Raw genomic sequence first — 23,034 nt, forward strand, 5'->3', positions numbered from 1 at the left:
TTGCCGTCCCCCACACCCGAATCAGCCCTCCGCCCGGCGCCTTCCACACGATGCTCTCCCGAACGACCGCCTGCCGGGGCGCGCAGCGTGCCGCCCGCGTGCCGCCCGTCTCCCAGTGCCAGCGCCGCGGACTCGCTGCCCCAGCTTCAGGCTCCTTTCAGTACCAGTCCGGCGAGGCCAAGGGCGTCAAGTACGCCAGCAGAGACTTTGCCGGCCCTACGACGACGCTGGCCCTGGTTGCAAAGGCCGGCACGCGCTTCCAGCCGCTGCCTGGCCTGACCGAGGGTCTTGCCAACTTCGCTTTCCGGGTACGAACATCTTGTCCAGCAACAAGGCATCCAAGAGCCAACTGACGCTCTGGAACTAGGGAACCGAGAGACGGTCGACGCTGCGCATTGTACGCGAGTCGGAGCTTCTGGGCGCCAGCCTCAACGCCCACCACTCGCGCGAGAACCTCGTGCTCGAGGCCAAGTTCCTCCGCGATGACCTGCCCTACTTTGTCGAGCTGCTCGGCGAGGTCGCCAGCTCCACCAAGTACCAGCGTATGAACCTTGAAATGACTCAATGGAGATGGAATTGACACAGCACAGCCCACGTCTACGCCGAGGAGGTCCTCCCCATGATCAACTTCGCCCACAAGAAATTCCTCGCCAGCGTCACCGACATGGCCACCCAGTCTGCCCACAGCCTTGCCTTCCACCGCGGCCTCGGTGTCCCCACTGCCTCGGCCGCGCCCACGCCCTACACCAAGTACCTCGACGCCGAGACCATTGAGTGGTACTCCAAGATTGCTTACGCGAAGCCCAACTTTGCTGTTGTAGCCAACGGTGCCGACCACGGCGAGTTCTCCAAGTGGGTCGGTGAGTTCTTCGAGAACGTGCCCAGCGCCCCTCTCCAGGAGTCCAGCATTGGTGCCGACCAATCCAAGTACTTTGGTGGTGAGGAGCGTATCGCGCACGACAGTGGTAACGCCATGGTCATTGCCTTCCCCGGCTCGAGCTCCTTCACCGGCAAGTTCTACAAGCCTGAAATCGCTGTCCTCAGCTCGCTGCTTGGTGGAGAGTCGGCCGTCAAATGGTCGCAGGGTTTCACCAAGCTCGGCCAGGCGGCTGCTCAGGGCGCCAAGGTCAAGACCACCAGCGCCATCTACTCCGACGCCGGCCTCCTCTACACCACCATCACCGGATCTGCCAAGGCTGTTGCCCAAACCGCCCAGGCCTCTGTTGATGCTATCAAGAAGATTGCCGCTGGTGAAATCTCAAGCGAAGAGGTGTCCAAGGCAAAGGCCGCTGCCAAGTTCAAGGAGCTCGAGCACGGCCAGGACATCCGCGCTGGTCTGGAGCTCACCGGCAACGGTTTGATCCACAACACTCAGCCGTACCAGATCGACGAGGTTGCTAAGAAGATCGATGGCGTAACAGAAGAGGCTGTCAAGAAGGTGAGTTTCTGCGACATCATTTCCAATGTGCTACGTGCTAACAAGACGTTCAGGCTGCCAAGGAACTCCTCGAGAACACCGCCTCCGTATCGTCCGTCGGTGATCTCTTCGTACTACCGTACGCTGCGGATCTCGGCCTCAAGGTGTAAATACAGTGATTATGTAGCGCAGTTAGATGGAGAATCTCGTTTGTGTAACATTATCTTGTGATAGTCCCTGATAGATGCGATCTCGTATGAGAGTTCTTTTGTTCGAAAACAGTCCAAGTTATGCTGTGCCTGCGTGAGACAACCAGTCACATTCCTTCTTGTATGATTGATGCTGCTCTCGCCTGCCACGTGCCAGCGCGTCAACGCACGGACCAAACCGCCCAACATCGACGTCAACCCAAACACGTCTCACTGCACATCTCACAACAAGGCACCCCCGCCCCCACCCCCACCGCCAACAGCCCATTGCACGTACCACCTGGCAGCCAGATACAAAGCTCTCTTGCAGTGTGCTTCAGAACCTACTATGGCGCCAACTCTGTACCCTCGCGGCACCGTCAAGAAGATCGTGAAGGCGCATTCGAACCGGCAGATGAGCAAGAATGTAGATATACTGGTACGTCTGATGGATACGGGTGAACCGAAGAGAAACGGAAAGCCATGCAAGAGCACAAGACTAACATGCAACACAGATCTACCTCAATTATGCGTTGTTCATGCAAGAGTACGTACCGACCACCTGACAATATTCCACTACGTGATGGCGACACGACGCCCATACCTTGCACTGCGATACGCAATGGGATCGACAGCGAGTTCTCTGAGAGATGCGGAAAAGTGGGAGGGAAAGCGGGGGGAATCGGGTTGTGTCGCCGTGGACGTTGGGGGGAAATTAGTGGAAAGGGAGACGTGGGCTGACGCGCAATCTCAGACTCATCAACGAAGCAAGTATCAAAAGCAAACAACGCGGCGAGAGGGCTTTGTCGGCGAGGAGCGTGAAGAGGGTTAGTGAGGATGTGTTGAGGAAGTACAAGGGCTAGGGTGGCGCAGGCTGGATTGAGCATGTGCTGGATCCTTAATGAGCGAACCAGTATCTGTTGGTGTATCTCGGCTGATGGATCGGACGAGGGTGTACTTGGCGTTTTAGGGAGAGATTGGTTGCGTTTTCAGGATACCCGGAGAATCACTGCTGGCGTTCTGGGAATAGTGGTTCATTGACTTGTCCACGCTGTCGCACCATCCACATTCGAAATGATTTTACACCACCGAACATACATTCCAGCTATCTGATCAGAGCTTTACACGATACTGAGCCGCTTCCCAAGGCGCATGTTAGTCCTTCAGGGCTTTTACCACTTCTTCTGCGCCACGCTTCCCAGCTGTGATAGCACCTTCTAGATAGCCCTTCCACTCGTATGCGGTCTCACCACCTGCGAAATGCAGGTTTCCAAATGGCTCGCGTAGCGCTCGGCCATGGGTCCTCAACATCCCCGGTCCCATAGCACTAGTAGGTGCACCATCAAGATACGGCTCCTTGGTCCATTCGACAGCATTCACCTCGAGGCCGTCTCGCGCTTTGTCAGCTAGTTCAGGTCCGACAAAGGAAACTAGGTGGTCGATGAGCGCCTCCTCACGACTCAGCTCGCTCAATTGGTGCCAAGCTGCGGCGGTATTACCAGCAACAAACAAAGCAAGCGAGTACTGCTTTGTCGCATCGTCGCTGATATCCCAAGAGAAGCAGATGGGGCCCTTCATGGACATAAACTTGCCCTGTAGCCCTGCGTCTTTCCACCACGACGACGTATACGTTACAATGATCTTCGCATAAATACCAGGCTTCGTACGCGTTACGAGGGCTCTCTTCGAATGGGGCAGCGGAGGGCTGAATCGAATATTTGTATATGTGTTGGTGGGAATGGCAAGGATGACCTTCTTTGCCTGATATCTGGTTCCGTTTGAAGTGGTTACTTCGCAGATATCCCCGTACTGCGTGATGCTGTCAACCGGAGCATTGATCTGTACAGATCCGGGCTCAATAGCACCTGCTAACGCAGTCGCAATAGCGGATGTTCCTTGTTTGATCTTTAATGCTTGCGCTCCCCCTGGACCATGGGTATTGATGCTCGCGAGGCCGCCGGCTGACTTGACGTAGTCCAGGATATAATGGATCCCACACTCGTGGGGTTCGCGACCAACCCATGCCGTGGTGAGGAACCTTGCAAGGCCCTGGAGTAAAGCATCGTTATACAGACCTTTCGTAGTCAACCAATCCGAAACACTGATGTCTTCCTCTTTGGGAAACGATTCAAGGTTGTGGATATTTGTCTCCTCTGCGGCCAGGGTTAAGGTTTTCACGAGCTTGCGAAGTCTCTCCGCCATCTCTGGGTTTCCAATCTATCTTAAAGGATTAACATTAGTCTAGTCTCCATGTGCTTCATTCAGATCCACGGGACTTATCTTACCTCTGGCAGGTTCGTACTGGCCCGTACAAAACTCCCGTCATGCAGCTCCCATATCACACCACCCTGAAGGTATTGGTCCTTGCAGTCGAGTCCAAAACGCCTCGTCAGCTCATAAACGGTTGGTTGTGTGACCTTCTTAATCCACATCGCACCCAGTTCCACAAGTCCAGGGCCACTTCTCAGCTTCTGCGTGCGACTCCGGCCGCCGATGCGATGCTTGGCTTCCAAGAGCATGACGCTGAGACCAACCTGATGGATATCGTATGCTACCATGCGACTGGAGAATCAACCACCAATGACGACGACATCGACCTCCTTAGCATGCGAAGGCTGATTAGTGCCGTCCTCCTCGACAGTCCAGATCTGTGCCAGGCCTCCAACACACCACTGCTTCGATCTCGAACTTGGCTTCCGAGAAAGCAAGTCTCGGGACTGGAATGAGAGCCGTGGTGGGTTGCAGGGGAGTCCCACCGTCGCTAATTGCAAGTAGCGAGAGAGCACCAAACAGTTCCTCATGCATGTTCTCGCTCCAGTCGACGATGTAGAACGTCAGCTTCATAATGTCCTTGGCTGAGGTGCCAGCTGCTCTGACCACGTCGAGGAGATTTTTGGCTGCTAGAAGTGCCTGTTCCCCGAAAGCACTGGGGAACGAGCCATCGCTATGCTGGCCCAGCTGAGATCACAATGTATCGAATCTGGATGTGATGATGAGCGCTTGAGTGATGACCATTAGTGATGCGTTGGTCCAGAGACTTTTATATGCGTTTTGTAAAGCTGACTGTTGGAGTCACCGTAGTCCGTCAAGCTCCGTTAACACTTTCTATTGGCCTACTGGTGTATCAATCGCAGGGAAGTCGCAGTCCTCGGTCTTATCCATCACGACGGTGATTAGTTCCAGACCTTGGCCTTCAGCTTCCTTGGACAGTCTTCATCGTCATTATGACGGGAAGTTTGCAAACAGTTCTGCGACTATGCCAATGCAGAGCGAAGATTGTCCAAATCGTGCCGAGGTATAGCTTTGAACAGCATACAGAAGCCATGAATCGAATTACAAGTGGTACAGGCTAAGGGAGGTTTTAATAGCCATATGCCATATTTTCGCTGCCCCGCGGAATCAGAGAAAAAGGGCCGACAGCATCTTATCTAGCCGCGTTCCAGTATCTAGCCGCCGTATCGATAAGCATGTAGCCGCTGAGTATTCTCCCAAGGTCCCATCTGAATGTCTGTACTTACTTGGACACCACACGCAGAACCCACTTGTCGAGGAATCGCGCCCCTATATCGTATGCCAATACTAAATGGAAACGCGCAGCGCCGTCCCTACAACCAATTCGTTTACGGAAGCATTACGCAGACCTAGCCGCAACTTTCCAAGGTCCACTTCTGGGTGTCTTACGTGTAGACAACGGAAGAAGAAATGTGACGAACAACATCCAACTTGTTCTGGCTGTTTGCGCAGCCATGTGGCATGTCGTTGGCCTGCTCCCTCTGCATCCACGCGATCGCCCACTCCACTGGCTACAGGGATGCGCCTCAAACAACAAGAACCCCGCCAAAGCTACATCAATACGGAAGCTATCGCTGTCTGGAACTTGTCACGTCTCACTTTCCTGAGCCCAGAGCGTCCATGTTTTCTGACCAAGATATCTGGAACTTTGCTAGAGCACTACGTCACCCGGACGGGTACTCACCTCGTACCTTTCCCACCCTCGTGCAATCCCTTTGTGCGATTGCTCTTGCACATGGCGATCTCCGATGACCTTGTCATGCATAGCCTCCTCGCTCTCAGTGGAATTCATTATTCAGGGTACGATAACATCGAAGAAGGGCTTGTGTCGCGTGCAACATGGAGTCACTATGCTGCTGTCGTTCGCAGCCTGCGGACAGAGCTTGCATCTTTCGGAACCGGCCTTGAAGATTCTATTAAGACTTTACGTCTTCTTGTTGTTCTCATCATACTATGTCACTATGAGGTATGTGCAAAGATGCTTCCATGCACGCTTCCCATCCTGCTGTAAACCTGCTAACACCAGGCTCGCTTTGCCTTTGAAGGTGATATCTGGTGATACCCAAGGAAAGATGTTTCAGCATCTTCGTGCAAGCAGACAACTCATCCTGTCATTACGGGTTCACTCACGGAGTCTACCCACTGACTCTTGCCGTCAACTGTTTGGCTTTATGTGTGAGCTATACGCATACCTCGTCCTTGCCAATACTTTGACCCCGCATGCTGCCATCCAAGAACGCACGCTAGTCTTTGATTCGTTCATCATTCACCTCGATGAGATTGGTGAGTCTGTCTATCGCGGCATTATGCTTGGAGGCTCACATGGCCTGTTGGAACTCATACCGTTGATCTCAGTATTTGCTGCCAGTCGGTTGAGAGAAGATGCTGTCGAAAGTGATAGCGTCGCACAAGATAGGGGTGGTGCGGCAAATTATCGACCTGTCTTGTTGGACACGTACAGGATACTTAAAGCTCGGATAGACGGTTGGTCTTTGCCTCCCTTATCGGAACAAGCAAGCGATTCAAGCATTGTCGCACCCACGACTTGCGCAACAGCTATCAGAAGTCGGTACAAAGAGCGCCGCATAGCTGGAGAAGTCTATCGCCACGCCCTTTACATTTACCTGTCTTCTTCGATGGCTGGCCAACTATGTACAGATCAAGACGTTCGTGCCTCGCTCCACACGCACGCATGCGCCATTCTGGATCTTGCCACGACCCTCTCAGAGCTATCATTTGATTACACGATGCTCTGGCCTGTCATTATCTGTGGCTCATGCTTGACATCCAAGTCACGCCAGGATTTTCTGCTCGCAGCTCTTGACTTTTCTAAATGCCACATGGGTCATATGAAGACAGCGTCGAACTTGCTGAAGTTGCTGTGGGACGATCCGGATCCGAGGGCTTTTGGTCCTTATGGATTGTATTTAGTTATAGAAAAGTATAAGATCAACTTTTGTGCGATATGATAGATAAAGCGTTTACTACCTGTGGGCAACGAATTAGACTTGACACTCTGTCCTAAGCATTGGCGCACGTCCTACCTTATACTCTTCATGGGCTGATGTTGGCAGGCTCAAGAGTATACCTCGTATTAGAGTTAGTCGCTGCGATGCGATAGGGACCGCATCCACTTGACCCGCACCCTCATGTGTTGCACTCTTATCTCTCAACAACAAACCCTTCCCAATCCGGCATTGCAGCCCTGCACGACCTGTCATACTCGACCAAGCCTTTCAGATAATTCAACATCTCTCTCTTCTTCCCAGGAATGTTTGCGCCCATGTACCAGCTGTCCGCATCCTCGAACACCAACATCTTGCTCGTTACTGCAATGTCATCTGCCCATGCTTGTGCCGCTTCAGGGGTGGCATCAAGGTACTTGATCTTTTCCTCCCGCACCTTTTTGATCATGTCCACAACGATGTCGACCTGAACCTCAACTATCGTCGGTCCGTTACCTAATGCAGTTGGCGCTTCATCGCTGTTAGCTGTATCATCTCGCTGTTTGAGCGATGCAGCTTACCTTGAGGCCCGTATACCATCCACATATTAGGATAACGAGGAGCCGCCAAACCCAGATGCGTTCGAACACCATCCTTCCACTGATCCATCAATGTTTTTCCATCAGTTCCTTCGATGCCCATGGTAGAGAATGCGCCTGTGTAATTGTCGAAGCCTGTCGCCAGTACGATGATATCAAGTGGTATCTCTTCCCCTCCAACTTGCAAGCCTGCCTTTGTAAAGGTCTCAATAGGCGTCGCTTTCAGATCCACAATTCTGACATGATCCTGATCGCACACCTCGTAGTAATCCTGCTCAAGACCATTCCTTTTCGCTATGATGGGATGTGGTGGCTCGAGAGGCGCGAGGATATCTCGCTTCACTGGGTCCTGGATTCGCGCACGCGTTTTCCGGGCCCAGTAGTCGTATACCATGCGGTTGTCTTTATGATCGACCAAAGCAGAGGAAAAGTTTCCACCTGCAAAGTTGAAGCCGCCGCGTTGATATAGCTCTTCGAGAAACTTTTCTCTTTCCTCTTCCGATAGCATCTGCGGTGATGGAACAGGTGGTGGATTGTATGGGAATCCGCTGAATGAATTTCGAGCAGCGGTCCTCAGCACGCTGTTCAAAATCCCCTTGAGCGAATCCTGCTCCTCCAAAGAGAGTTTCCGCTGTCTCATAGGAAGTGCCATGTTTGGCGTACGGATTAAGGCCACGAGCTGTTTAGCTTCTCTTGCCATCTCCGGCACGATCTGCAGAGCTGTTGAGCCACTTCCAACGACTGCAACTCGTTTGCCATGTATGTCCACGCCTTCCTTCGGCCACTTGCTAGAGTGTAATAGCGTTCCAGTGTATTGGTCGAGGCCCTCCCATGTTGGCATATGTTGCTTGTAAGTCGAGCCCGTACACAGCAAAAGGTGCTTGCAGGTAGCCACATGGCCTTGTTCAGTCTGTACTGTCCAGCGACCGAGCTCGGTATCGAAAGTGGCCTTGTTTACCCGTGCATTGAACGTGCAGTCTTTGCCAATGCTGAGAACTTTGTCAACATGGTCGAAGTATCCTTGCAATTCCTGCCACCCGGGAAACCGTTCGGACCAGGTCCATGTCTTGTATACTTCAGGGATTGAAAGCTGATAAAAGGGAAACTCCGAGTCGACTCGAGCTCCGGGATAGGTGTTGTTGCTCCATACACCGCCTAGCCGCGGAGTGCCTTCGAACAGATGGATTTTGAAACCTTCAGCCCGTAATCGCCATACTGCATACACACCACCGAATCCTCCGCCTACGATGAGGATGTCAGTATCAATCGCTTTGCTGGTCGCCATGGTGTCCTGTTCACTAAAGAATTGGATCTTGACAGAAATTGGTCGTGCATCAACCTGCAATATATGCTACAAGTGTGGCGATGGCCTGTACGCCCTGTCGCCCCACGGGCCCCTCGATATCCAGGCAAACATGTCAATCCAAAGTGCCGAGGTTATTACCAGAACTTTTAATCTACTAGTATCAAGTCGCTGGGCGTAAGGCATCCTGTTGCATCGAATCGTCTGACATTCACGCCCCGTAAGCACCACCAACGACTGTAAGGCCTGCTTCCTCGGAATTATCATCGCATGTATTGCCGAATCGCGCACGTCAAGGGGCTGAATGACACTTTGTGCCGTGTTTGCATGATCGATGCAGCGATAGCGTATAAGGCTCATGCAGGTGCTACATTTCCGGTGATGGGGTCAGCGCTAAGCTGCCAGATACCGGAACGGATCTCATCCCATGCCCAAGAAGTATTCCTTTCTGTTAGGTCTGAGGTACTTTGAAAGCGATGATGATTGGGTAGATACACTCAGCCGCTCGTTAGGGCGGATGCTAGGTGCGGGGTAAAGACGTAAAGACCCAGACTATGCATTGGAGGAAGTCGTCTTCAGAGTATGGAAGATACGAGATATAAGCTAGGTGTATCATTCAGCGACATAAAGTCGTCGTCGCAAGGCTTTCGGCCTTCGGAGTAATGACTTCGGTATCGGTTCATTGATATCAGATGAACGACACAGCCTCGCGCTGAGCTCGCGGAGGTTTTGGAAGTTCACAGCATCGCTACTGGTGGGAAAGCGCAGGGCTGTCCTTAGCTGTCTTGGCTGAAACGTCACCCGCTAGGTTAGGTGGGATCTGTGCGCAACATTTGATTAGATGCTAAACTCGAAGAAATCACCTTCGTTACAATGTTCAAATACTGATCATTACAAGTTAGCACAGAGGTTTGTCCGGATGGTATCCAGTCAGTTCACCCCGGTGAAGATACCCCGGCTTGGTCGCGCATCAGCACGAAGTTTCGCCATGACTGGTGTATAGGTGTGGTCGGTCCAGTCCGAGCAAAAACTGATCGAGGTATAAAGGGCATCTAGTCGCAGAGTATAGTTGTAACAACGAGTGCACAGTATCGGATATCCATAAGCTCTTTGATCATATGCAAAAGTAACCCGAGACAATGAAGAGATTCTTTCATGTTCTCCTCTCTGCTGCGGCGTGTGCAGTAGCATCCCAAGCAACAAAGCGGCAATCCTCACCTCGACCGATGGAAAACCTTGGGCGAGGTATCGTCGCTGTTCGTGCCCAGAACGACAGCGCTTTCATCAGCTGGCGACTACTTGGTCTTGATCCAGAAGACATCGCTTTCAATATCTATCGCTCAACTGATGGCGCCAACGCGACGAGGCTCAATCCAGAGCCTGTTACTGGCGGCACAAACTATCTCGACTCCGGACCTGATCTCAGCCAATCTAACGAATACTGGGTACGGTCAGTTATCGATGGGAATGAGCGATCATGTACCAATTCGAGCTACATACTCCAGGCTGATACGAAGCAAGAGCCGCTTATACGTGTTCCCATCAGATCAGGTGATCAGATCAAGTACGTGTGGGTTGGCGATCTTGATGGAAGCGGCGAGTACGGTTACCTTGTTGACAGACATGGCGTTCAGCAAAGTTTTGAAGCCTATCGCAGCAACGGTGAATTCCTGTGGGAGGCGGGTATGGGGCCAAATAGCAAGAACCAGAACAACATCGAGCCGGGATCAGCAGCCATTGACGTCGGTCATTGGGATGGCTTGACCGTGTACGATCTCGACAGCGATGGATTCGCCGAAGTCATCGTACGCATAGCGAATGGTGTTGTATTTGGCGACGGGGCCATATTTGACGAAGGCAGCAACGACGATGAGCAATTCATCGCTGTTCTAGACGGCCAAACAGGTGCTCTTCGCGCATCAATCTCTATTCCAAATGACTATATAGAGCACGGCCCTTTCGCCGCACGTTTGGGCATCGGTTACCTCGACGGCACCACACCGCACATTGTAGGCTTCATGAAGAACCGCCGTGACGACAAAGTCTTCAACCGTATCATGGCCGCATGGACCTTTGACGGCATCAGACTCAACCAAAAATGGATCTGGGACGACCAGAACGCTGGAGCAGGATCTGACGGACACAACACGCGCATTCTTGATGTCGACGGCGACGGCGTCGATGAGGTTGGCGAGATTATGTTCCTCCTTGAAGGAAACGGAACCATGCGCTACTCGCTCACAGACTCAGGTATCGGGCACGGCGACCGCTGGCAAGTCGCCAAGATCGATCCAGAAAGATCGGGTCTACAGGGTTATGGCGTCCAGCAAGATAACCCATCCAAGTTGTGGGAGTACTACTACGACGCACGTACAGGCGAGGTACTATGGAAGCACTACGGTGACGCTGTCGGAGATATTGGTCGAGGCATGATTGGCGATATCGATCCTAATCATCCCGGCATGGAGTCCTGGAGTGCAGGCGGAAACGGACTGTACAACGCGCCCAGCAACTCCAGCATCACCAATAGTAGCGAACTCGCTCCCTGGGCTCATCTGGGTCTCTGGTGGGACGGTGACGACACAATGGAGCTGTACAACGACGGCAAAGTGGAAAAATGGAACCCAGAGGCTCCTACTACATCTTCCTCGCTACCCCGCTTGTTCCGCATCAGCGATTACGGTGCAGTGAACCCTGGTGACCCCAATCCAGCTTTTCTAGGCGACATATTTGGTGATTGGAGGGAAGAGGTCGTCACAACGAATGAGGATATGAGTGAGCTGATTATCTTTACCACTGATCAGCCGACGAAAAGGAGACTGTACACACTGGCGCACAATCCAAATTACCGAAACGGTATGACGCTGAAGGGCTATCTGCAGAATGCCCATGTAGATTACTTCATTGGAAATGGCATGGAGACACCACCGCAGCCGAACATTCGGTACGTAGGCGTCTGACTTCGATGATGGAAACTTTCGACAAAGATGGTTCCTGCCTCGGAGGATAGGCGGAGTCTTATTGCAACTCTTGTCATTTCGAGTGCGGCTGATGAGCGCTGATATGAGATAGAAGGATACAAGTCCAGAGCGAGATTTTGGGAACCCAAGGTCACGTAACGGGTAGCAGTATGAATGAAGACCATATGATCTGTGAGATACTAGGTTATGAAGAAGAGAGAGCCATTGTTCGAGTTTGAAGTTCCCGCACGGATCGTCTCGCCTAGCCAGCACGTCCCACGATCTAAAACAAGTTGACGGTCTGATCCATGACATTGAGCTGTGAGAAGTGCTAAAAGAAGATTGAGGCTATTGTAGCAGGAAATCACTGCAGGTTTACCATCAAAACTGATCCTAGCTTGAGATCGCCAGCAACCTACTCAATACGCATCTACACGCGGTTCAGGCGCCCATCACGTGGCCGCGCGAGTTGCAGCCAGAATTGTGCCTCGCCTTCCAGTCCCAGGGATACGAGAATGACATGGTCTAGGACCAAATGCCTAGGTACAGGTACGGCGCTCATGGAGCGCAGCGAGCCGTGCCGGTATGCAACTGCGTGCGAAACCAAAACGGCCGAGTACACAGCGCCGAACGACAAATTTAGCTTGCTAAGGCGGGGCACGATTGAATTTCAGGAGTCTTCGCTAGCCACGGACCAAGTACACGAGCTACCTCGTAATCACAAATTGTGAGAGGACTGTCATGCGTTGCGCACCCAATATAAGTATGCAAAAAGTCGCTGTTGCTTCCACCTTACTCGTCTTTCGATTATCGGGTAAGGCCACAAGATAGTCGTTGGCGACACAGTCGTTTCACTCAACCACATTCTTTAGTCTGTATTCAGTCATGCAGATTTACATTCGTTACATGCATATTGCATTTTCTTTGTTGTTATCATCTGTACCCCAGACCTCTGCCGCGCAAGATGGCCTTCGTCCTGAGCGCGTGGCCTCGCCACAACTGAAGAACATACATGCCGAAGATTTCGAAAGCCTTGACAAACGCCAGAGCAACGGGACTGAGAATTCGCCTGTTTTCTTCAGAGACAACAATGTCTGGTACCGGGATTCGAATGGGCGAGAGGTGCAAATGTCGACAACAGGAACGGAAGATAGTCCCTTCAGCAACATAACGTACCCCTCACCGGGCAACGAATTTGTCGTCGTATTCCAATCTACGCCCGCCCAGGATCACATAGTGTACGAAGTCGAGTCGAGCCCTTACGACCAGCTGCAACCCCGCTTGCATCAATTCCAGTACCTTAAGCCTGGTGACAATGTGACCATTGATCGGCCTCGAATGTTCGATTTGACGAACAAACGCGAGGTTGCCACGGACAATACGTTATTCGAGAATCCATACCAGATCTACTCACTGGATGGTGGGTGGAACGTGGAAGGCACCGAATTTCGCTTCATTTACAATCAACGGGGACATCAGGTTGTGCGTATAGTTGGCATGAGTACTAACGGACGTGTGCGCGCCCTAGTAGAGGAGAAAAGCGATACCTTTGTTGATTATTCACAAAAGCTCTACTACAAGGAGCTCAAGAGTTCAAATTCAAGCGAGTTGATTTGGGCCAGTGAGCGCGACGGTTGGAATCATCTCTATCTGTACGACATGGAAAGCGGGAAAGTGAAAAACCAGATCACGGAAGGAGAATGGGTTGTGCGCTCCGTGGACTACGTCGACGAGATGAAACGACAAATCTGGATCAAGGTTCTTGGTGCTGTATCTGGCCAGGATCCCTACTACGCCCACCTAGCGCGAGTAAATTTCGATGGTTCAGATTTCAAGATCTTGACCGAAGGCGACGGCGACCATTCCTGGTCATTCAACGACGACAGATCGACCTTTACAGATACATGGTCTCGCATGGATATGGCCGAGAAGACCGTCACGCGTGACGCCGAGACTGGAAACAAGACCGCCGATGTTTACGAAGGCAATCTTGACTCTCTCCTCTGGCCCATACCCGAGCGCTTTGCAGCCCCAGGCAGGGACAACTCTACCCTGATCTACGGCCTTGTTTTCCGCCCTTACCAAATGGACAACAGCACGAAGTACCCCGTTATCGAGAAGATCTACGCTGGACCACATGACTTCTTTGTACCAAAAGCGTACATGAGCCACGACGAAGCCCATCGGATTGCAAACCAGGGTTTTGTTGTCGTCCTCATCGACGGCATGGGCACCAACTGGCGCTCCAAGGCTTTCCATAACGTATGCCACAAGAATCTCAAAGACGCAGGATTCCCCGATCGGATTGCATGGATGAAGGCGGCCGCTTCAACCCGCCCTTGGATGGATATCAGCCGCGTTGGAGTATATGGAGGTTCCGCTGGCGGTCAGAATGCTATGAGTGCTCTTCTCTTTCATAACGATTTCTACAGCGTCGCTGCAGCAGATTGCGGATGTCATGATAATCGCATGGACAAGTTGTGGTGGAACGAGGCATGGATGGGGTACCCCGTCGACCAGAGCTACGAAGATAGCTCCAATGTTGTGAATGCAGGAAAGCTAAAAGGCAGCCTGCTACTTACTGTTGGCGAGCTGGATACGAACGTCGATCCGGCAAGCACGATGCAGGTTGTCAACGCGCTCACCCAAGCAGACAAAGATTTCGACTTGGTGGTTATTCCGGGAGGCGAGCATGGAGTCGCAACCACGAATTCATATGCGTTGCGAAGGACCAAGGATTTCTTGTACCGGAAGTTGAAGGGCACAGAGCCACCGAAGTCTTGGTTCTAGAGCGAATTTGAGTTCTTGTATATAGACGTACCCCAATGCGATGCAAGATCCTGCGCACGCTGTGAAATGGCCACCAATGGACATCGCGAAGAGGGCGTATGTGGCTTCGCGCCGCTTCTTTATCCTATTTTCGATTTGTCTACGGTTCGCGTGAAGCCATGGCATGCATTGACCATTTTTGACGCGTTTAGGCAGATTACCACGGGTCTGGACTCCCGAATGGTCAATACGCGGTACAGGGGCTATGAAGACGTTGATTGCGCGTGAATGAAGACATGATCTAGCAGCGTGACAAGATTTGCAGTGCACCAACGAGTTTTCCAGCTTCTAGATCGGTAGGAGAACATAGGATTTGGAAAGGATTAATCGCTACCTATGCTCCTGTATGCTCCTGTATACTCCTAGATTGATGAAGTTGGTGATTGCGGCTACGCTTTGAGGAACGAAATTTGAGGCGGGACTTTGGTGAGAATATTACCCGACTGTTGTAGGATCTGCAGGTCCGTTGCGTGGAGATACATCCTATAGTGGAAAGACTCCGCTCGGTTGCAGACACCCTTGCTCTTCACCTTCATGTAGCGTCCATTCCTCCCCAATCAGGCAGGTCTCTCATATTTGCAGATGTCGAATGCGGAAGATACTCCACCAAGGCGTAATCCCATCCACAACTACACCTTGGCGTAATTAAGTATTCTACGCCCGATACCTCGCTTGGTGAGAACTTTCGGAAAGTGGATGTCGTTCTGATTCTGGAATCACATTGGAGTTCATAGATCCATTATGGTCTAAGGTCCTATCCAAAGACTTCCGTAGGGTGTTTGGACGGGCGCCGTCACGAGGACATAAGGACGACTCATTGTCTTGTGGCGTCTTGTCTCGGTCATCATCTGTAACTTCACAAGGCGGGTTGATCGTTCGAGTTGTTGTTTGCATTGACCATGTGAAAATGGCCTCCAAGTTCGGTGGTGGATAAATGTTGTTGTAACAATGCACGGGTGGCCTTGCATGAGTTTTCAAGGCATCCAACTCTACCATTCAGGCCCAGCTAGTAGCGCATTCCTTCACCAAAGTTGCTCGCACGCGGGTTGGCGGACAGTGCCTGTAATACCCAGTTTTCCTTGGAGGAACATCGCTAATCAGGATTCCAGTCTCTTTGATGCTATAGTCGACATGCGCCCAGCCTGAGCCGAAGATTGGAAGATGTAGCCCGGTCCACCAGTAGCCAACTATGTCGAGTATAAGAACAGTCGCGCGCCTCCCTATTGTTGTCCCTCACCACCATCAGATCTCGAGTCAACAGCACCAAGACATTCAATCTCAGCTCTTCTTGAACCAAAATCTTCACGATGAAGCTTTCTACCTCTCTCGTTCTTCTGGCCTCAGTCACCGGCACTATGGCCGGCTGCTACTCCGGCGGTCAAAGCTGGATTGACGATTGCAACAAGAATTCGTTCAAGGGTGCCATTAGAGACCTGTGCAATAACGGCCAGCTTGCAGGCTGGTTCCAGAATACTGGTACAACCAAGACCTGGTGTGCCAACAGTCGTTGCAACGGGATCAGGGTGGACCTCGCAGTGGGCTGGAGAGGAAACGGAGGATATACCTTGGCCGCCAAAGACTGCATATCAAGACTGGAGGATGAGATCAATGGCTGCTGGCAAGGAGGAGAGTCTACCAAGTACGACTGGTATGTCAAGTAAGTGTCTAACCCTAACCCTGATTGTGGAACGATAACGATAGCTAACGGCGTTCGTCTATAGGGCTGACCCTAACGACGGTTGGTGCCCATAGAACTCGCTTGGCAGATACGACAGCCAGCGTTACACGACTTGTAACCAGGATGGTCTGGATGATAGGCGGGGGAACGAATTCAGTCAGCGGATGCTAGAGTAAATGTTCAATGAATTGCCATAATGACTGACTTGACCGCATCTGCTATCAATTCTCTCTTCCACTGTTGAAGTACCTATGCTTGTAGCTCGCTGCCAACTTCGTGAGCCGGTCTTGTGAATGCGGATAAGCGTTTGTCAAGTCTGAATGTAAGTGTTGAAGGGGGGAGGTCAAGGAATGTAGATGACCAAACTATGCGAGCAGCTTGAGGTGATTGCTGACAACGCAAGAGAGCATCTTCGTAATCCTTATAAGTATCTTTCCAGACTCCAGATCGTGCTTTTGAGAAGCACGCCTCAAGACTCTCTAATGACTAATGTCTCTTTACGACTGTCTGTTCATATAGATTTCTAGTGTATACTTCAATGAGCTACGCTCTTTGAGGTGTCTAGGCTGAAGTTCGGATCATGAATGAGAACACTCAAGCGGGAAGAGACTAACAAAGGATATTATATGCTTTGAGATCATCAAACGTAATGACAAAGCCTCGCTTCGCAGCGCTCGATCGACCGCTATGGCCTCTTCTTCTACGGGCAAGACTAGGCGTTCGTTATGAGGCTTTGTGACTTACAACCATAATCTTCAAGGTCTCACAGCTTCTGAAAGGGTGAATGATGCGTTCTGCCTCTCTGTCGTTCCGGTATAGTCTGCGCAACTTACGATCATGCTGCGTGACCTTCCACTGAACTCACGTCTCGTGATGTACTCAAAGCTTTGCATCTCACACGATTGTTTGTCGTGGAGCTGACAACCTCTAAGATCCCTTTCGCCTATCCTTTGCGCTACGATTCATAACTCCAATCGTACCTTCAAGATAATCTGTTTACTTACATGCGTTCTTATCACCGGCGATGCTAGAATTTCAGAAGGCTTCTATAGCTCTTTGCGACATGCCCTGATATCAGCAAGACTATGGCAGGCGTATGATACGTGCGAGCACGTCATTACTATTAGGAGACGGACCCTCCATCCTGATCAAGGACCAACAATCACAACGAATGGATATCGCGCTCCTGTGCGCATCTACGCGTTCTCCTAGTGCCACGCCATAATATGCTCTTCGCGCACGCAAGAGAAGCTGCGACTGATATACAAGTTGAGGTGCTCGGTCCACGCACGATGACGGCATCACACTTCCGCAGCACCGATCAGGGTTCTTGCAGGTCCACCATCCCTGGCAGAGTCTGTCCGCCTCGTTCGCTCCTGGTCCACTCCGTGTCCACTATGCCGAGTCTCTGCAACCATCGCACTTGTCGTTATTTCCGATTTCAATTCTCCGCGAAAGAGCGCCACCACCTCCGAGACCTTACGTGATGCAAGTCAAGCGTATGCGCAACAACATGCGAGTCACTCCTTCACCCAGCGGATCTGGCTCGAGACACCCAAGGTGAGTACCCATTCTGTGTGCGCCACAGATACAATAGAGGAAGTGCGCGGTTACATGACCCTGGTGACCGATGGCTCAATGCTTGTGATCAGCTAAGCTTCTGCCACGAGCTTGATCGGCAACACGCGAGCCTCAATACCCCACACTCTATTGGTTGCCGTTGCTTTTCTGCATCTCGGCAACGCGCATGTTTCCACTAAGGAGACCACGACAAATCTCCAGCTCGAAAATGAAGGGCTTTCTATTTCTGTCACTAAGACGATTGGCGGTATCGACACGCTTGCGTTTGACGGACAAAACCTACGATACTTAGGGCAGATTTCAGTTCTTTCGCCACATCTGATTCTCGCATCGCACAACGTGCGACCATGGTAACGGATTACCAAGGAGTGCCGGAGAACATGGCTGGTTGGTGGTCCTTGCATTACTAGATACGTCGCAACACAGAGCTCACCTATACTTTTAGGTACAAGAGCAACGGGCAGCTAGCGACTATCAAATCCGTCTAAGAAGAGATGATAGACCACTCTAATCCGAAATGATTGCGCACCCAAGACTGCATTATCCTTCTACTGAACGCGTACAATCCTCTGCATCCTAGAACGTCCAAGAGCGGTCTTGTCAGCAGGCTCAGCCAGGAAACTGATAGAGCGATACGTCACTCAGCTAGGGAAGGACGCCACGGTTAAGGGACTTGCCTCTCCGCCCGTTGCCGACGCATGCGCCTCGCGCATATCGTATCATTGCGTTTTCCATGGGAAGAGCACATGCCATCATACACGGCGGGCTGTCGATCCAGAGATCAGCTATCGGTGGATCGCTCGTTACTTCATCGCGCAAGTCCGTGCGACTAATATCTCCGGAGCTTGAAGCAGAGTTGCAGGGTTCGCAAACGGCCGAAGTAGGGCTTGCCGCTTAAACCTAGGACCCTCATGGTCAGATCACGACATCATGTGGAACTACTCTAAACTCGAAGTGGAAGTATCGTTGCGGTAGTTAGCAGGATATGGAGATGACACACCTCGAGTAGTCATGAAGAAGTAGCAGATGCGCCGATGCCCAACGAACTCATGAGGGGGTGGCCACAAGGGAACTTGCCGTTAACAATTACGAGTGATCCAGCTGCCGAGACAACCACCGTCTGCCAAACTTTAAGAGCGGCACACGTGACGCAGTGTTGCAGGGGAGAAAAGCAATGGTCTAACTCTGCACCGTGAAACAAGTCTTCCTCGATGGGTCAGCTTTGTGCGGCTTGAAGCGATCACGCTTAACGCCCGTCATGCCACGCTACCCATGCCGCAATCCCGTAGACCGGCTATCATCTTCTGCAAAGATGGCGCTCCTACAAACTGCTCACCGTCTTTTTCGAGATCCGCCGCGTTTCATAATCACAATGAATGCTTCCATCCGGATCAAGTACTTCCAACTTTTACGCGGAAAAGGTCGAGGCCTTCTCGTTTTGCCCTGCAACCCATCGCTACTTCTATTTAGCCATGGACCGGCCCTATTTCCCGTCTCCCTCCGCTTTTCAGCCCGTTTAAAACGCTTGGAGAGACTAGCGAGTCATTGTTGAATTCATCGCTACAAATTCCCTATCACGTCCATAGCCAAGCACGACTGGAGACACAAAATGTATCGCAGCACTGTTGGCACAACACTTCTTCTGCTAACATATAGGCTAAGAAGGACCGCTGCGTATAAAATGATCTTGATCTTGATTCCCTTCGCGAGCTTCACGCACCGAGTCCAGTATAACAGAACGCGTTCCAGTATTGAAGCAACAGTCTTCTCTCATGACGGCTCAGACCCTCTGGATCACAGGTGTTGTGGAACATTCGTGGTTCATGCTCCGTATACCCAGTTTTCAAGGTTGTGAATAGCCGTTATCTCGGCACGCTCGGTGGTATTCGCAAGCGTTACGTGCTTCGCTAGCTTGCCCCCGCTGTTCACGTCGGACATCTCCACTTCTGAATCCCACATGTTCCGTCAGTGCGACCCTTCGAAAGATCAGGCGTCCGGTCCTTCCCGTTTCTGACGCACAAACAGGTTCTTGACCTGGATCATCGCGCGTTTGCCCTATCTTGTCGCAAGGTTTCTCGTCTAGGCTCATGCAGGTGACAGATTGAAACGGCGGTCCCAAACTTGGATTGCAGGACGTGTGACAGCGGCAGCAGCCGTGACGTACAGCATGGCAAAAGCGCCTTTCTCCACAACGTGATTCCGCGCTTAAGCTGTGCACACAGTAGATACACACGCAGTCACTTGTGCAGGTGATGGAATCGGCAGTAACAACATATGGCTCTCCAACATAGGGTGAACGCCTCGGCATCCAGTTGCATACGCTAAGGACTGCCGATCGCGTGGCTGCACAGACCTGCAGAAGGCACATGGCAACGGACGCTAGGATGATGCCAGCGAATGAACGCTGGCCAGAGCCAAAATTTTGCTCGGCGTTGCGTGGCCTCCCCGGTACCCGGTACCCCTTAAGCCTATCTTGAAAGTGACAGCTGCACGAGCTGCTTGCGCCATCGACCTAAAACCAGGGTCATTAGTAACGACTGACCCCATGAGCTTCACCTAGTGATGTCTGAACAGACGCTGAAAAGGAACATAGTGCTCGGACTAGCATTCAAACGAGGCAAGCGTGCCTTCACTGATAATCATGTTACACCGATGTTGGGTTGGTATGCATGTCCACATCCATCAGGGTCTATTCACACAATTATTGAAGCCTTCTCTCCCAGCTCCTCCACGATGTAAAGTCTCTGTCCGCTCTCGCAGAAAAGACAATGTGCTGTGACTGTCTCGAATACACAAGAGATTCCTATTCGCTGGAAACAAAAACATGCAGTGCATGAATGCACGCCAGCCACCTACTAGGCAAGCCTACCAAGGCCTACCGAGGTTCTCGGCGGGATCATCATCAAGGACTACGCGACGCCGTTAAATTAACGGCGTCCAAAGGATGTATGCATGCGAGGACACTACCAGCTACTCAGCTCTGTATCAGACCTTTGCCGAGGCCGACAATGCCGTTACCCACTGGCTCGAATCATGTCTCCAGTGGCGGCCTGATGCAGCTGTTGTCACCAGACTTAGATCAGAATGGACAAGATGAGCAGCCGAGAGATAGAACGCTTCGAAATATATATTCATGGCTCCAAAGCATGGCCTGACCTTCCGCTATATCAACGAAATAACGAGTCGCTTCCCGGTTTCATCTACGCTCACATGCCCGGCGGTCCACATCCTCCTCTATCGGTCGTTGCCTCATGGCCGGCTCCGAACTATGTTAATCCTGAAGGGAGGGGCAGGGTGACGACTATAATCGCAGGTGTCCTGTCACCAATCACCTTCTTTGTTATATTCGCAAGAATTTGGGTCCGATTCCGTCTACAGCGAAATCCCGGCATAGATGACTGGCTTATGATAGCTGCCCTTGTATGCTCCCTACTTCCAATTGAGATATACACGCACTCACCTTTAGTAGCCATTCATCATTGCCTTAGCCATCCTTGTACCATACAGTAAGATTGCATGATATGGGAATCACTGGTCACTGCTAACGTCTTACAGCGGCAGACGCATATCACAGCGGGGTACATATATGGGATGTCGATCTGACCTTATTCACAGTACAGAGGAAGCTCATATTAGCGATAGAGATGCTTGTCATCATTGTTGGAGGATTTGTCAAAGTCTCTATCCTACTCTTCTTTCGTCGCCTGGGTTCACGCGGTGTCTCAAAAGCCTTTCGGATTGTTACCTGGACTGCAATCGGGGTCCAAACCGCATCCACTGTCGCTTTCCTCACCTGTTTCTTTTTCATCTGTCGCCCTATGTCTGCTTACTGGGAGCAGTCAGATATCATGAAGATAGCAGAAGGTGTGAAGTTCAATTGCTACGACGAGGGCGCGGCCATAGTCTCTGCCGGCGTGATTTCCACGGTGCAGGACGTGATTACCGCTCTGTTGCCAAACTTCATATACTGGAACGCACAAATCCCGATTCGCCAAAAGGTGGCTCTGATGGGAATATTTGCTACTGCTTATGGGGCTGCCGCGTTTGGGGCACTACGAACGCACGCAACCTGGGTCCTATTCTATGAGACCTACGATGTCTCCTGGCAGCTCTGGGAAGTCTGGAATTGGACACTTCTTGAGGCTCACATCGGCATCATCTGTGCCAATGCACCAGCGCTCAAGGCTTTCGTGAAACAGTACCTCGAACCCATCAAGTCTATTGCATCGAAACCTCGAGGACGGTTTTCGCCAACCAAGTCCAAGTCCTCGCATGCACAATCGTCGCAGACTGGAAGCAAAGCGGAAAGCGATCCATCAAAGAAGTCCAAGAAGTCGTGGAATCCTTATGGACACTTTGGGTACTTCTCCCAGGCGACGGAAGTGACACAGCGGTCCGATGATGAAGAGCTCTTCGGATGCGAAGGGATACGAGGATTCTCATCAGACACCAAGCAAGGCACGACGCATAGTGATGGACAGTCTGCGAAAGATGACATTGAACTGGGATTAGCCCCTCCTATCACGACCTACTTGGCCCCGCCTCCGGAGCTTCACCGAGGGAGTCTGGGAAGTGTTGGCATGGTGTCAGTATATATGTACGATCAGAACGAAGGGGATGGATCGGGTGGAGACATGAGATATATGCGAGCTAGGTTATAGCTTTATACTAGTAATCTGTAATGATCTAAACAATATCCAACCGAGGTTGCTGATAGACGAGACGCCAATCTCACTTTCCAGCTTGGTGATGCCAAAACAGCTGCTGGCGACATGAATACATTCAACGTGACTTAATCTCAGAATGACATGTCGTTGGTGGTATCAGTGAATAGCCACAAATTGGAACAGTGGATCTTCCCGTAAGTGTAATTCTCTTCGGAGACGTGCGAGAAACACAAGCTCACCTCGTCGCAGGTACAATGAATCATCACCATGCGCCACTTGAAGTGGTATCACGTGCTGTAACTTAGGTCACAAGTTTGTCTTTCCCACGAAATACCTTAATGGCGATGATAGGAACGAGATAATCCTGAGCCTACCGTTCAATGCGACTGACTATGAGAGCGCTTTGCTACTAAGAAGCGTGGGTGTGTGTGTGCGTGTGTGTGTGCAATACGATGCGTTATGATCAGAGGTTCGGTAGATACATCTTAACTGGTGTATAATGTACTGCGGACTTGTCAGTGTGTTAAGCGATATGCGCATGGTGTGACCCGATCGCACGGGTCGCAGATGCAGAA

General features: G+C 51.4%; 5 protein-coding genes across 5 annotated transcripts; 4 read left to right on the plus strand and 1 right to left on the minus strand.

The window, feature by feature from the left end:
• Positions 1 to 50: 50 nt before the first annotated feature.
• Positions 51 to 2,468, plus strand: GT037_003394 (cytochrome b-c1 complex subunit mitochondrial precursor; the record flags this gene model as incomplete). Its single annotated transcript, XM_038928441.1, has 7 exons — positions 51 to 308; positions 368 to 542; positions 591 to 1,438; positions 1,492 to 1,583; positions 1,918 to 2,044; positions 2,121 to 2,152; positions 2,360 to 2,468. 7 exons carry the CDS (start codon positions 51 to 53, stop codon positions 2,466 to 2,468), a joined length of 1,641 nt encoding a protein of 546 aa, XP_038789719.1.
• A 292-nt stretch (positions 2,469 to 2,760) lies between these two features.
• On the minus strand, positions 2,761 to 8,780 carry GT037_003395 (uncharacterized protein; the record flags this gene model as incomplete). Its single annotated transcript, XM_038928442.1, has 6 exons — positions 2,761 to 3,822; positions 3,891 to 4,139; positions 4,276 to 4,563; positions 4,723 to 4,816; positions 7,121 to 7,373; positions 7,424 to 8,780. Coding segments are annotated over 6 exons (3,303 nt in total), but the record flags the coding sequence as incomplete, so codon positions are not given.
• Positions 8,781 to 9,970: 1,190 nt separating this feature from the next.
• On the plus strand, positions 9,971 to 14,494 carry GT037_003396 (alpha beta-hydrolase; the record flags this gene model as incomplete). The annotated part of the gene is made up of 4 exons (XM_038928443.1): positions 9,971 to 10,189; positions 10,250 to 11,688; positions 12,078 to 12,287; positions 12,577 to 14,494. 4 exons carry the CDS (start codon positions 9,971 to 9,973, stop codon positions 14,492 to 14,494), a joined length of 3,786 nt encoding a protein of 1,261 aa, XP_038789721.1.
• A 1,346-nt stretch (positions 14,495 to 15,840) lies between these two features.
• On the plus strand, positions 15,841 to 16,194 carry GT037_003397 (uncharacterized protein; the record flags this gene model as incomplete). The annotated part of the gene is made up of 1 exon (XM_038928444.1): positions 15,841 to 16,194. One exon carries the CDS (start codon positions 15,841 to 15,843, stop codon positions 16,192 to 16,194), a length of 354 nt encoding a protein of 117 aa, XP_038789722.1.
• A 4,682-nt stretch (positions 16,195 to 20,876) lies between these two features.
• On the plus strand, positions 20,877 to 22,453 carry GT037_003398 (uncharacterized protein; the record flags this gene model as incomplete). The annotated part of the gene is made up of 3 exons (XM_038928445.1): positions 20,877 to 21,212; positions 21,262 to 21,298; positions 21,348 to 22,453. 3 exons carry the CDS (start codon positions 20,877 to 20,879, stop codon positions 22,451 to 22,453), a joined length of 1,479 nt encoding a protein of 492 aa, XP_038789723.1.
• Between the last annotated feature and the right edge of the window lie 581 nt (positions 22,454 to 23,034).

This window comes from Alternaria burnsii, assembly GCF_013036055.1.
Source record: "Alternaria burnsii strain CBS107.38 chromosome Unknown 746, whole genome shotgun sequence".
Classification (NCBI taxonomy): domain Eukaryota; kingdom Fungi; phylum Ascomycota; class Dothideomycetes; order Pleosporales; family Pleosporaceae; genus Alternaria; species Alternaria burnsii.